This window comes from Ctenopharyngodon idella, chromosome 2 (assembly GCF_019924925.1).
Source record: "Ctenopharyngodon idella isolate HZGC_01 chromosome 2, HZGC01, whole genome shotgun sequence".
Taxonomy (NCBI): Eukaryota; Metazoa; Chordata; class Actinopteri; order Cypriniformes; family Xenocyprididae; genus Ctenopharyngodon; species Ctenopharyngodon idella.
The window spans coordinates 510,341-525,150 of NC_067221.1; the positions used below are offsets into that span (position 1 = coordinate 510,341).

At 39.5% G+C, this 14,810-nt stretch overlaps 3 protein-coding genes across 3 annotated transcripts in view; 2 read left to right on the forward strand and 1 right to left on the reverse strand.

Moving 5' to 3' along the window:
* The window catches only part of LOC127505046 (ovarian cancer G-protein coupled receptor 1-like), a 120,551-nt gene that overhangs the window by 98,343 nt on the left and 7,398 nt on the right, over nt 1-14,810 (forward strand). The gene's annotated exons all lie outside the window — the stretch shown is intronic.
* The window catches only part of LOC127505019 (G-protein coupled receptor 4-like), a 104,696-nt gene that overhangs the window by 82,576 nt on the left and 7,310 nt on the right, over nt 1-14,810 (forward strand). The window lies entirely within an intron of this gene.
* Nucleotides 3,585-5,994, reverse strand: LOC127498616 (gastrula zinc finger protein XlCGF49.1-like). The gene is made up of 2 exons (XM_051868211.1): nt 5,990-5,994; nt 3,585-4,242 (listed from the first exon to the last, which is right to left on the reverse strand). Exons 1-2 carry the CDS (start codon nt 5,992-5,994, stop codon nt 3,585-3,587), a joined length of 663 nt encoding a protein of 220 aa, XP_051724171.1.

The following is a 14,810-nucleotide window of genomic DNA, read 5'->3' on the forward strand; positions in this document are numbered from 1 at the left end:
GAAAACTCTTCCCTGATTGAGTGGATGTGGGAGATTTTTACTCTGTTTTCAAAAGCTTGTTACTAAGAGATTCAGTAGAGATCGCACATTTCCTCATTTCCCATCAGCATTAATTCATTATGTATGTCACAAACCACCTCTAAAATAACATGAATGTCTACTGTTTCCTACTGAAAGTATCTGCACAATAAATGTGTCTATCTGTGAGTTTTATGCTTATATGGAGTTGAAGCAAGAATTTAATTGTTTGATTTTGGAGCAGATTTTGGTGAACAAAAGTGAGGTGACGGCAGCACTCGGGTCATATTAATTTCTTCTCCAACTGTAAATCACACACCTGTCATTAATTATCATGTCAATTAAGGACATGAATGTTTGCAGGATCTTCATCTTTTCTAATGTAGTTTGCATCTGTCATTTACTCATCCTCACACTATTACAGTCTAAACCTGTATGACTTTAATATTGGTGTACCTGATTTTGAGAAATGGCCTGTGTGTTAGCTATTTTTCAGCACTTTCATTGCAGGTTACATTCTTATGCCAGTAGGTGGCAGCAAGGGACAGTCTTAATGAGTTAGTAAACCTTTAATTCAATGCTGATTCATTCTGTTGAAGTGCCGAATCCTGTGACCCTAGTATTGAGAGCAGGGTTGGGTTTAGTAGTAGGTCAGATTAGCTCAATATATCGCCTACTAGGGTCACATGATTTGGTTGGTCACAGAATTCAGCAGAACACCGGAAAGAAGCAAGGTTGTAAACAAGTACATTTTCTGAACTTTGAACAAAACCGACAAACAACGCTGCACCGGGTAACACTAATCTGATGCTTCATTTCAAAGAGATCAATGCATTGACTAGCGCTGATGCCTGTCATGTGAAATCCCCTTAACCAATGAAAGAATACTATGACAAAGATATCACTTTATAGATATGTTTCCCACTTGTGCACTAAATAGATGTATTATAGCAAACATTTTGCTAAAATGCAAAAATTGGTTTCAATTCAACAAAACAGTGCGCATTAGTGTTTAAGCTCAGTTTACAAAAGCAAACAGTTTTAAAGGTTAGACGCCCATATATATTTATTATAGAAATAAATCAAATCAATAAGGGCCTTAAATATATCTGGACTTAATTTTGAGCTGCAAATGATAACTTCAGCTGATGACTTTGCCACATTCTTCACACATAAAATAACAACCATCAGCGGCCAATTCTCCACACCACACACTGACAATAACATCTCAACGGAAAACACACAAATTCTCCCCTCCTTCTCTATGCTCTCTGAGGCAGATGTCTCCAAACTCATCCGTTCCAATCACCCTACTACCTGTCCGCTTGACCCTATCCCCACTCATCTTCTTCAGGCCATCTCCTCCTCAATTGTACCTGCACTCATTCACATGATCAATTCTTCTCTTCACACTGGTATATTTCCCACAGCTTTTAAGCAGGCTAGGATTACACCACTGCTTAAAAAACCCACTCTGAATCCAGCACTTTTAGAAAACTATAGACCGGTATCCCTTCTTCCATTCATTGCGAAGACACTTGAGAGAGTTGTGTTCAACCAACTGTCTACTTATCTCACACAGAACAACCTCCTTGACAACAACCAGTCTGGCTTCAAGAGTGACCACTCAACTGAGACTGCCCTGCTCTCAGTCACTGAAGCCCTGAGACTGGCACAAGCAACTTCACAATCATCAGTACTCATCTTACTGGATCTGTCTGCTGCTTTTGACACAGTTAACCACCAGATCCTCCTGTCAACCCTCAGGTCGAAGGGCATCTCAGGAACCGCACTCCAGTGGTTCGAGTCTTACCTCTCAGGTGGGTCCTTCAGGGTATCTTGGAGAGGTGAGGTGTCCAAGTCGCATCATCTTGCTACTGGGGTACCTCAGGGCTCAGTGCTTGGACCACTTCTCTTCTCCATCTACATGTCATCACCAGGATCTGTCATTCAGGAACATGGTTTTTCCTATCACTGTTATGCTGATGACACACAACTCTACCTCTCATTCCAACCAGATGATCCGACGGTTGCTGGCCGCATCGCAGCCTGCCTGACAGCCATTTCTGCCTGGATGAAGGACCACCGCCTTCAACTCAACCTTGCAAAAACGGAACTGCTTGTAGTCAGTGCCAACCCAACACTTCATCATAACCTTTCCATTCAACTTGGGTCGTCAACCATAACTCCTTTCAGGACAGCCAGGAACCTTGGAGTGGTGATGGATGATTGTTTAAGCTTCACAGATCACATCGCTACAACGGCCCGGTCCTGCAGATTTGCTCTGTACAACATTAGGAAGATTAGACCTTTCCTATCGGAGCATTCCACACAAATTCTTGTCCAAGCTCTTGTTCTATCCAGACTGGACTATTGTAATGCTCTCTTGGCAGGCCTTCCAACATGCACTGTCAAGCCTCTACAACTGATCCTGAATGCTGCAGCAAGACTGGTCTTTAACGAACCGAAGAGAACACGTCACACCTCTCTTCATCAGTTTGCATTGGCTGCCAGTAGCTGCTCGCATCCAATTCAAGACTCTGATGTTTGCCGACAGAACATCCACTGGCTCTGCACCACTATACCTAAACTCACTACTTCAGACTTATGCGCCCTCCAGAAGCTTGCGTTCTGCAAGTGAACGGCGTCTTGTGGTTCCATCCGAAAGGGGCACAAAATCACTCTCACGGACCTTCTCCTGGTCTGTTCCTGGTTGGTGGAATGACCTACCACGCTCTACCCGAGCAGCTGAGTCTCTAGCCATTTTCAAAAAATTGCTGAAGACATATCTTTTTCGTCATCACTTGGCCCAGTAATATAGCACTTTTTTATTTATATTTTACTTTTCTTTTTTCGATTTTCTATTCTCTCTCCATATATTTGCGTATATATTTAAAAAAAACAAAAAACAAAAAAAACAACAACCTTGCTACGAGCACTTTACTGATGAAACTGTGACTTGACACAGCACTTACATACTGTTGTACTCATGTTGATTTGATTGCTTCTTGATTGTTTCAGGACGCTTGGACACTGAAGAAAAGTGGAGTAAATATTGAAATATGGCAGTGGAGTCATCAGTATTTGTGTCATGATCTTAGAAGAGAATATGTTTTTGACTTAAATGTGGAAGTCTGAGTTTGTACAAATTGGGATGTAGTTATCAGATTGTATTTATGGTTGTGAGTGAATTGCTTCATAAATTGTGTGTTATCCATTGTAAAACTCTATAAGAAAGGTATATATATGAATACAGTATTGGTTTTGACTGGTTTTCTTTTCCAACATCATAGCATACTCAAACTCCTAATATCATTACAAGCAAATATTCTCAGTTCTCTGTGCAAACATGTTTGATTTATAGGACATTAATCTGTTAAGATTTAGAAAAAAGAAACAGACCTTGTTTTTGAATGGTACCATACACATGTAATTTTATTCATTTAAAAGTATTTTTACTCCTGAACATTAAAGAAAATTCACAAATTCACAATTCTGAACCAATACATTCATGTCCCTGTACTGCCTTTCTCACTGCAGGTAATGTGTTTTCGTGAACGACGCTATTATTTTGCTCTTTTGGGACACATTTGCTCCTGAGGGAAACCATGACCTGAGGCTTGAGCTTGCAGCATGAATCTTTCTAGCGACCTGTATTTATTATGTATGAATGATTTTAAATGTCTTTGAAGGGAAGTCATTTGGCTGAAACTCCTTTCACATGGAGCGCAGTGATACGGCTTCACTTCGATGTGAACTTTTTCATGCATTTTCAGGTGTGACACCTGACTAAAAGCTTTTCCACACTGAAGACAGATGAATGGCTTCACACTGGAGTGAGTTTTTAAGTGAAGATTAAAGTTGTGTTTCAGTGTAAAACTCTTCCCGCACTGAGTGCATGTAAACGGTTTTTCTTCAGAGTGAGTTCTCATGTGCATCCCAAGGCTTCCTTTCTGTCTGTAGCTCTTCCCACATTGACTGCATGTGAAAGGCTTCTCTCCAGTGTGGATTCTGATGTGTTCTGTAAGGCTTCCGCTCTGTTTAAACCCTCGTCCACAGTGACTGCATGTGAAAGGTCTTTCTCCAGTGTGAATCCTTGTGTGATCCTTCAGGCTTCCTTTACATGTGAAACTCTTTCCACACAGACGGCAGGTGCATGATGACCTTTCACCGTTCGTTCTTTGAGTTCTTTTCTGTGACACATTCTGTTTAAGCTTTGAGCGACTAGAAGATTTTTCTATATAAAAAGATAGATAATGCCTAAAAATTCGAGACGAGTAGATGGACCAATTGTTTTTTCTTTTGACAAAGGAATTTTAGTTTGGAAAAAATTCTCTTGAGACAATCAAAAATCTTAGGGCTACTGCGGCAACTGAAAGTTAAACACACTGAGAAGTACATTTTTGATCCCCGTTCTTTCAGGGCTGACAATAAATTTTTGCATACATAAATGGAGGAGGGAATTAAACCAGGCAGCAAACCTTGAGTTAGACCTGTAATGAGGAAATTAACCCAAGAACGATTTGGCCGGTGAAGTGCCGGCTAATCAGTTCGAGGCCTATGACTGACTAGCCAAGTTTTTGGTTGAAACAGGAGATATACATAGCTGCTTTTGCTGAAAAAGATTTATGGTATTTGTAGAAGAGTGAGCCGCTGTAGTTAAGCACAAGATCTGAAATGATGGCAAAATAAGTGTCTAGTTCAGCTCTTCTATCGGAGAAAACTTCGCATACGGTGTCCCTATAAACACCGAAAGCTACATTGAATTCGGCTAGAGACAAACTTTTGGACAGTCTTGGGTCACAATCTTTAAGGACAACAGAAATGTCTCCACAATCAACGATGCGTTTATCGATTGCATTAGTAGAGTAAAGCAAGATTTTGACAAGATTGATATTGTTACCTGAAAAGATCTGATTTCTCAGGTTGTGAGGGATTGCTGCTGCTGGAGAAATGAACGGAGACCCGTTTGGTGGAGCTGGCAGCGCTGAGGCGAGGCTGTGCCTTGGAGATAAATCGATGCACGATGATACGTTATCTGAATGATGATCTGTCGGAGGTGCACTGGATGTCGAAGGAGAAGGGCTGTTCTTTTCCAGAGTTGAGACTCTGTTCTCGAGTTTGCCGATAGAATCCCTGATTTGAAGGAGAACAGAAAGTACGGGATCATTGTCATCCGAAGGGTTGCTGCGGGACCTTTTTGCTGGAGGAGTAGCAGCAGGTGGAGTTGTATGCTTGCGCTTGGCCTTGGCTTTGGCCGGTGCAGGGCTTGATGGAGGAGGAGGAGGAGGAAGCTGGCTTGGAGCGACTTTGGGAACCGAGAGGAAGAGAGCAAAAAGTTCTTGATGGGATAAACCAGTTTTAGGCGTGATGTTCCGATTGAAGAGGTATTCCAGAATCTTATGTACTGGCCAGTCGTTGATGGAAACCTGGCGTTGCGCCAGACGAACGCTCCGGCGTATAGAGCTGTGGGGAGCTGTCTGGATCGTTTCGGTGGAAGGAGAATTTGGGTTCTCTGTATCAGAATCAGGATCTGGATCGAATGGTTGATCTACCAGAGATAATACCTCATCGACCTCCAGATGAGACATTATTCCAAGTAGGTAGATTGGAGGCAACAAAAGGAAAAATATGATAGGAGTTCTCATATCGTGCTGTGTGCTGATAGCAGCTAGGATATGGTATAAATAAAGCTACGTAAATGAGGAAGTACCTCCGATTAGTTGGTGTCGCAGTACTGAAAGAACCAATCAGCGATTGATAGAGTTTCATGACTGAACTTTAAAGGGTCATGAAACCCCAGAACACTTTTTTTGAGCTGTGAACAGATATAGGCTGCACATCATTGAAAACACTAAAGGTACTCATTAATTTTATTTATAATTTGAAATTAGATATTTTTGCATTTTTCAGAGCGATTTCTGTCTTCCGGTTTGAAAAGCAAAGTCGGAGCAACGTCACAAAATCTGACGTCATCGTGTACTACCGGCAAGATCCGGAGTTCTGATTGGCTCCAGTATGGGCTGGTCGAACATGCTGACGTCAGCAGTTTCTGCATTTATTCATGCGAAAAAGCACATTCAATCCAATCGCTGCGCTGTAGTATGCATAAGATTATAATTGCGGTATTATGCATGAGGAAGTATCACTTCTCTTGCCTCTTTCTCCTGTCATTCAGAGACATGGGTCGTATAGTTGTGTTTGTTTCCTCAGTGCTACAACACAAATGTGTTTCCCTGCAACGCGATCAGAGCAGGAGTTCGGGTGCATGTGGATTGTTTTTCTGTGATCTACCAGCACAAATGGAAAATATGTTCGCATGAGATCGCATTACAGCGGAGAATTCAAATGTCACAAAAGTGCTGTTCATTCTGCGTTCGGACACGCGAGCCGTATGTATGTTTCCCTCAGCACAGCAGCACATGAGTGTTGTTTGTATTTTGCCCGCGATGCGGTCAGAACTGGAGTTTGAATACGAACACATGAAAAATACGTGGAGCGCGCATATGATCGGTTTCAGCGCGGAGCTCCGCGATGAGTTTAACAACACTAGCCACGTGGATTATAGAGAATAAAGTATCCGTGTTTAAAGTTTTTATTGACATATTTCACACATTCTCCTGCACCAAACATGAACCAGCACAGTGTATGCACACATATTTCATCAAGTCTTCTTCAAATGAATTATATGTGTAAACTGGACACTGATTCGTGTATCTGAACGCGATGACACGATTATTCTGATGAACAAAAGACTTAGAGAATGGACAAAAATTAAACTATGTCTTTATTCTTTCTGTGTTAAACTACGTGTTGTTTATCATGAGACTGCAGTGCTCGTAAACGTAATGAAAGTATTATTAGCCCTTTTAAATATTCTTTCGCATTTCTCCCTTGTGCTTGGGAGTTTGTTGTCATTTTTCTCTGTGCTCATATATTAATATTCATCATTCTGTATAATGAGTGTGTTGTAGGTCTGTGTTTCATTGGTTGTTCTCTTCCCTCTTCCCCCCCTCTACACTCCCACTTTTCCAGAGCTTTACACGCCCATTTTTACAGAGATTTTCCAGCTCAGAGGTGTGAACGACCAGGCTAAAACAGGGGGGGGTAGTTTATTAATCATTTACTTACACTTTATAAATGATCTTATGAACCACTGACAACTCTTAAATAACTGGTTTGTAAATAATGTAATACTTAATTTAGAAATGATAAATTGATCATTAATAAAGTATGAAAATACAATTATTAAACCCATTATAGATATGCTTATAAATCAAGAACAAAGCATTTATAGGTGTATTTATAAACTGCTTATTAATGTCTATTAATGCTTTATAAATGATGAATTGACTGTTTACTAATGCCTAACTAATGCTTCATAGTGTGCAGTTATTATAAAGTGCAGGACCCATTGAGATATATTTGGTAGAAGTTTCCATGCTACCAAAAATCTATTAAGGGAACCAGTCTCTCAAGACTGGTCTCTGGTATAAGACGAGTGGCCAACTCGGTGCCCTGAAGCGGCGAACCGGCAGAGAACAACCGAACTGGCCCCTCTGAAACCCTCCTCAGAGGGAGCAAATGTCCTAGAGCCGCTACATTTCCAGGCGGACACTGAGACACATGTTCGCTGAGAACCGCTGCGCCCTGAAGCACATGAGGTGGCAGGGTTGGCAGAACAGCTCCCTGAGAGCACCGAAGGGAGATGGGCACTGTGTAATGAGGTGAACACCGACTCGCCCTGGAGGGGATTGCCACTAAGGAAACCATTCTCTCGAGACTGGCTTCTAGTGCTACACGAGCGACCAGATCAGTGCCCTGAAGCAGCAAACCGGCAGGGAACAACCGTACTGGCCGCTCTGAGACCCTCCTCAGAGGGAGCGAACATTAGACTTTTATTCCCTCGAGAATAAAGCCAACAGGAGCGGAGCTACAAACTCCTGATAATGCATGCATATCGGGACATTTTTATGAATGAACACTGTCATGCTCCACTCCCAGCAAACAGCACATAAATCGCATGTATCCCCACTCGTAGCGTAGCGAGTGCAGAGAGGAACACACGATTCAAACCGCTGTTTGCTTGCCATTATACTCCTGTCTAGATAAAAAATATGCTTGTGGACAAACAACAATAAACAGACAAACACAGAGCGCTTGCTGAAGACACAGAAGCTAACACTGTTTGGTTCAGGTGTGCTTATAGTTTCCTGGTCATGACGTCACCTGCCTATGACGTTCCGTCACGCCATTGGACTGATTTCACGTGTGCTTCACTACGCAATCACTTGAAAGGGAACTCACAGATAGTCACAGATATTGTGCAGATACTTTCAGTAGGAAACAGTAGACATTCATGTTATTTTAGAGGTGGTTTGTGACATACATAATGAATTAATGCTGATGGGAAATGAGGAAATGTGCGATCTCTACTGAATCTCTTAGTAACAAGCTTTAGAAAACAGAGTAAAAATCACCCACATCCACTCAATCAGGGAAAAGTTTTCTAACGGCAGAAACCAAACCATTATGATCCTCAGTAGAAGTGCTTCAAGTTCAATCCTTCATGACTGAAACTTTAAAGAATGCATTAAAACTGTATTGTTTATCATTTCAGCTATTATAATCTTTTAAATCATCATATGTGAAATATATGCATCACGTGGCTTTTGTGTTCATGATCAACATGTTAATGAAAGTGTTCATTACTGTCATTATTTACCATTAAGATCAGATGTGTTTGATTATTCTGCTGTGAAAAACTCTAGTGTTCACCATATCTGAACATCAATTAGGTTTTCACCAATTATCACCATTATCACTTCATCAAGTGTCATTAATTAGAATCAGAGGTAAATGAGTGAACATTATTAAAGCAGAGCAGAATCAAACTAACTTAAAGTTTACTGACGGATCGATGTGGAGCTTCACAAACATCAGAGTCTGGAATGAAACTGAAAATAAAGATGCAGAGATTTTGTTTCAGTAGTAAAAGTTGCTGTAAGATTTTGTCTTTATTTTATAACTGCAAAATCATAATTTGATAAACTTACAGAATGACAAAATCTGAGTATTATATCACTGTACACATTTTCCTTTCTAGAACACTTGAAGCTCTTTTTTTTTTTAAGTGGTTTTCTATTTTGAAGTTTGGTTTGCTGATTGCTGATGCGGTTGCGTGTCCATTAAGTGTTAATGATGTTTAATGCATATTTGTTTGATGTTTCCGGAGTGATTCAGGCTATAAAAGAGCGCTGAGCAGCTCATAAACACCATCATCTTCTGATGAGCAGCGTCTTCAGTCCATTCCCGGTAAGATCATGTCGTCTCATCGGTGAGTTTATATCATCAACTATCTTTGTGTTTCAGCCTCTGGAATCACTGTGATCATTTGTGCTTAAACTAGTTTCCTTTAATGAACATTGTGTGTGATTTCAGTACAGCAGATCCAAATGGAAAAACTACAGATTTCCATTTCTTAAAGAAAACAGGCTTAAAAAGCAGCAGAAAAATCAATATTTTAGGAAGATCATGTCATTTGTGTTTTCTCTCGTGATCATTCATGGGTTTCTTATTTTACTGAAGATATGAAAAAACATTGAGTGAAGTTTAAAAATGAAATCAAGCAGCTGCAAATCATTTCTCAGTTTACTTCAGTCGTCGTAGTTGAGCCGAACCAGTTCTGAAAGTTAGACTGGTTTTTCACTCAAACTATCATTGTTAGTTAATCGTGTCCTTTCAGGTAATCACAGTTTCACACGTTGTATCAGATCGTTTAACTGTAATCTCAGTCATTTCCTACATCAGATCAACAAGCTTTAAAATGTGTGTTTTTACAGTGTAGCCGAATGAAGAGCTCCTCAGACATGTGAAACATCTGTCAGTCTGTGTGCTGCTCCACAAACCTTCTGCTTCGACTCGCTTTGACCTGCAGACCAAACACACAAACTACCTGTCAGTAACGTAAGTTCTTCAAGATTTATTCCTTCATTAATAAACCATTGAACACTTACAGTTGAGCTGTACTGAATATTCACAACAACAGCATTCTTGTGTTATTGTTCAGATGGAGGATTTTCAATCTTTAATCTTACATTTAATGTATTTTTAGCATTTTAACATCACACACATCTCCTCTAAAGAAAATGTAAAGCAAACTGAGGAAACTGTATTTCAACAATCACACAGAAAACATGTTATGCCATATAATTTTTCTCTATTGTTTTTATTAAAGAAGAATATTTTTTTACAATAGGAAATGAATGTATATTTTATACTAATGACTGGTTTGTTATTTAGTGCTGCCTGTCAAGAGTTCATCAAACAATGACAGAACAAAACACCAGCATCAACGGATCAACTGGAGTCAATTATGACAGTGAACAGATGCGTTGGGAATTTTACAGGAAACTTGTGTTTGCAGAAACATTATTCATCTGTATCATTTCAGTCACTGAGATTCCAATCATGATCTTAACTCTGTTGGCGTTGTGTGCTCTTATCAAATCTCAGCGCTCTGCTCCAGTTTTTGTTATTCATTTGATTCTTTCAGATCTGATTCAGATCATTTGTATGTTAATGATGACAACTAAATGGACACCAGCACTGCATGAATGGTTTAATGAAATCAAGTTATATAAATTGATTAGTGCATATTTTTATAGTTTGATTGTGGGTCTGTATTTTATGGCTTGTGTTGCTTTTGAACGATATCTTCTGGTTTCTCATCCTATCTGGTACAAATCTCATCATTCACTAAAAGTCTCCTGTGTTATTTCTGTGATCATCTGGTTTGTTCCTCTGATCTTTGCAGACATAAACTCTGATTATCTGTTTAACTATATGCTCCGATCGATCGGCTGTTTTATCCCCTACCCGATAATCATTCTGTGTTTTGTTGGTACTCACAGTCTTTCACACGCAACATCTCTTACTTCTCTAAAGCGACAATTAATTTTGGGCAGTTTGTTCCTGGTGCTGCTGACTTACTCATTTCTCATTCTCCCCTTTGTAATCCTGAGTTTTATTGATAAGATTTTTCCCAATTTGTGGAACAGTTTATTATTTGTTAATGTTTATTATTTTTTTAAATATCTCCTATATCTGAACCCACTCGCTGACTGTTTGTTGTACTTGTTCATGAGGCCTGATGTTGAGACAGTAAAGCCACGTTTGCCTGCTGTGTTTCAGTGCAAAAGCCTGCGTCTCATTCACAGATCGCCTGCAGTTCAGTTTACACAGATGAAATAGAGCTGCACTGAAAAATGACATAATTTACTTGCTCTCATGTTGATCAAAAGCTGAATAATTTTCTTTCTTCTGTGGAATATAAAAGACAATATTTTGAGATTATTTTTGTCCATATATTGTAAGTCAGTGGACAGTTTTGGGTGAACGATCCCTAAAAACACTTGATTTCAAGTGCATGAAGTATATCAGAAGTGTACTAAGTTTATATAAAATATTATCCAGTAGTTATTAATAATATTGTTGTGTTTATAGAAGTGTTTCATATAGTTGACTGTATCATATCGAGTCAGAGACTGTCCTGTATTCTCTCTTTTCTATCATTAATATAATTAAAGAGCTCCAGTTCTCCTGTATCTGTTTCTGTCTGTGTTTGTTTGACTAATAACAGCTGATCTGAACTGTAAGTGGAGAAGATCAAACCACAGATCAAGATGGAAAGAAAGGTGGCAGATGGTTTTCCTGAGAAGATCCATCTTCAGGTAATGAAATCCTGCTGGTCACTTGATGTCAGCTCCAGTACACTCACACTGGTCATCTCACACATGAGTTCCTCTATCTGCGCTCTAGACCCACTACACTTCTCAAAACAGTCATGAACTGCTTATTACCAGACGTCCTGAATATCATTAATCAGTCCCTACAGCAAGGAGTTTTCACTCAAATTGTTAAAACTGCAATTGTTAGGCTGAAGCAGTAATCTTGATTCTTCCATGCTTAGTAAGACCAATCTTAATCTACCATTTCTTGTTACTCAGTTACTGAATGAAGGGGACAGGATGAGCACACACCTCAGTTGCAGTTAACCAGAGTGAATCTATGGAGACGGGGAAGTGCACAGAGACGAAGGTAAGTGACGTTGGATAGTGATGTGACATTTGAACCGAGGCTTTGGAGCTTGTGCCGAGCATAAATGGGTGTGCCAGATGAAGCCTCGATTCGAGGCTTGTGTCGGTAACGTAGAAATCACGTGACTGATGACAAACAAAGCCTCACTTTCTGTCCAATCACGTGCGCAATTCACTTTGCGTGTCGGAATCTGGAAAGCCTCGGTGCTTCATGAGGCTTTATTTGCCCATCACTAACGTTGGAGATGGAGTGAAGACCGTGTATCGCTGGAGAAGGTAACCTCTTAGATGAACGGCAAACCAGGTAAGTAGAGCATAGGGTTATGGTCTTGTATCCGCTAGGGAGAACAGACAATGAGTGTGGCTGAGGTGTGTGCTTAAATAGTCCATGGCTGATGAGATGATGAGAGACAGGTGCAGGTGATTAGTGATGAGTGACTGGGTGATTGCTGAAGGAGTGCAGGTGATGAGAAGGAGGGATGATGGGAAATGTAGTGTGAATGGACTGGTGACCGTGACACATATAAGTTCAATACATGTCATATACAAAATCAGAACGATTATGGCCACTTTTATACTAAAAAGCACGCATACAACTCGTAGGGGATTTTTAGGTCATATATGAATACTGTAAAAGTATTATATGAGTTTTACATGTCAACAGTATGCAATGGTGTATGGTATTAGTAGAAAATATAGGAAATAACTAATATACATTTACAATTTACATTTAAAGTTCTTAGATTAAATCATATGCTAGTCATATAGCATTTAGCATGTGTGAATTTAATACAGATTTGATATGTTTTTAATATGGAAATGGTGTGCCTGTTCTTCAAGCTTTATATGTTTCCACCTAATTCCTCATATTACAGCAATAATATGATTATATCTCTACATATAATTATCATACATGATTTCAGTCAAGATTACAGTATCTCTGCATATACAAATCATATACGATTTCAGTCAATCACTTACACAAATTTGCATCAGAAACACTTTTATTTCAGCACAATCAAAATGACACAATGAAATTATACTCCACAAGAGTGATTTAGAATTCCAACTTGATATCAAACTGAACTTTGCTAAGACAAAATGCGCACACACACACACACACACACACACACACACACACACACACACACACACACACACACAAAACGACTACAACAAAATACCTTGAACACACTGTCATGGCTATCAATCAACAAAGAGCATTAAGGTTTTCGGATGTTTTTGTGTTTTCTTCCCTCTAATTTCGTTACAGTTTTTTACAATTGCTAGGCGACATTTCTCAATACTTAGGTCACTTTTTCAAAACTCTTCACACAGTTCTCCTAACCAACTTTCATCTTGGCACAGAGGTTAACTTCACATTCAAAATGCACCAAATCTACCAAAACACTTCATGCATGTCTCAAATCAACTCATTCTTCCAGAACACTAGCAAAGGTTTTCACTGAGCAAACACACTTTGTCACTCATAAAACATCGACCTAAAAACACTAACATCAGTTAGCATTATACAATGACACTCTCTACTGCTTATAATTCACTGCACTGATGTTACATGGCCCATGTTTACATTACAGAACAAAATGATTCCTAAGTTTCCCCTTTTGAATTGATGGTGATGAAATTGAAAGACTAATGCTTGCGTAGGTGTTCAGTTTCATCTAATTGTTTTGATAGTATTTGATTTTTTAGATTCAGAATATATTTCATAACTATATTACTGTAGAAATGTAGCAAATTTCTGTCTTATTCAGTTTTGTATTATGTTATTGTTTTAAACTTTAGTTTAACAGTTTTGAAAACAGTATGTAAGCATGTGCAAATTGGCCTGTACGTACGAAGAGTTTTGGCAGTTGTTGTGTCTGAGTGAGAAAAGAATTCATGAAATTTGAGAGGTGTAGTCATTGAATGCATTTTGTGCCAAAGCAATGATAACTGATCCTCAGTTTAGCCCACATAGACTTCTGTTGTGCTCACTGTGTGAAGAGTTTTGCAAAAGTGACCTAAGTATTGAGAAATGTGTCCTAGTGTCTGTAAAAAACTGTAAGTTTGGCTCTGATGGCTGCACCACTGCTGGAGGGCAGCACATGAGGACCCTTTTGCAATGTTGATCCTGTGAGACAAACAAATAAAAGGCAAAACATTGCTGTTAGGTGTCACGGTTTGAGTTGTGTTTTGTTCTGTTTAGTTGTATACTGTATGTCTAGAGTTTGTTTTTCTTTAGTCACATGTTCTTCTTTGTTCTTAGTTTTCCCGCCGCTGGTTTGTTACTATGGTTACTGATTTGATTAGTGTTTGAGTTCAGCTGTGTCCTAATTAGTCTCATTAGTCCTTCTGTTCACGGTGTATTCAAACATAATAAAACCATAAAATAAAGTCCAGGCCTGGTCCTCTCTCATCCTTCACTGTCGTCGCTCCCCTTTTATGCTTCCGGAGCTCCTCCGTGAGAGATTCGAGGCCGGTGCGACTCGCAGCTGATCCTCGCGCTGTTCCCTCACGGCTCTCGCCCGCCCTGCTCGTCACAATCTCAAAGGAGATCAGGTAACACTTTATTTTAAGGGTCCAGAATTATGCATGTGTTAAGCACAAACACACTAGTAATTAATGATTAACTTAATATATAGTAAGGGTATATTAGACATTATTTAAAATGTATTAAACATTTGAAGGATC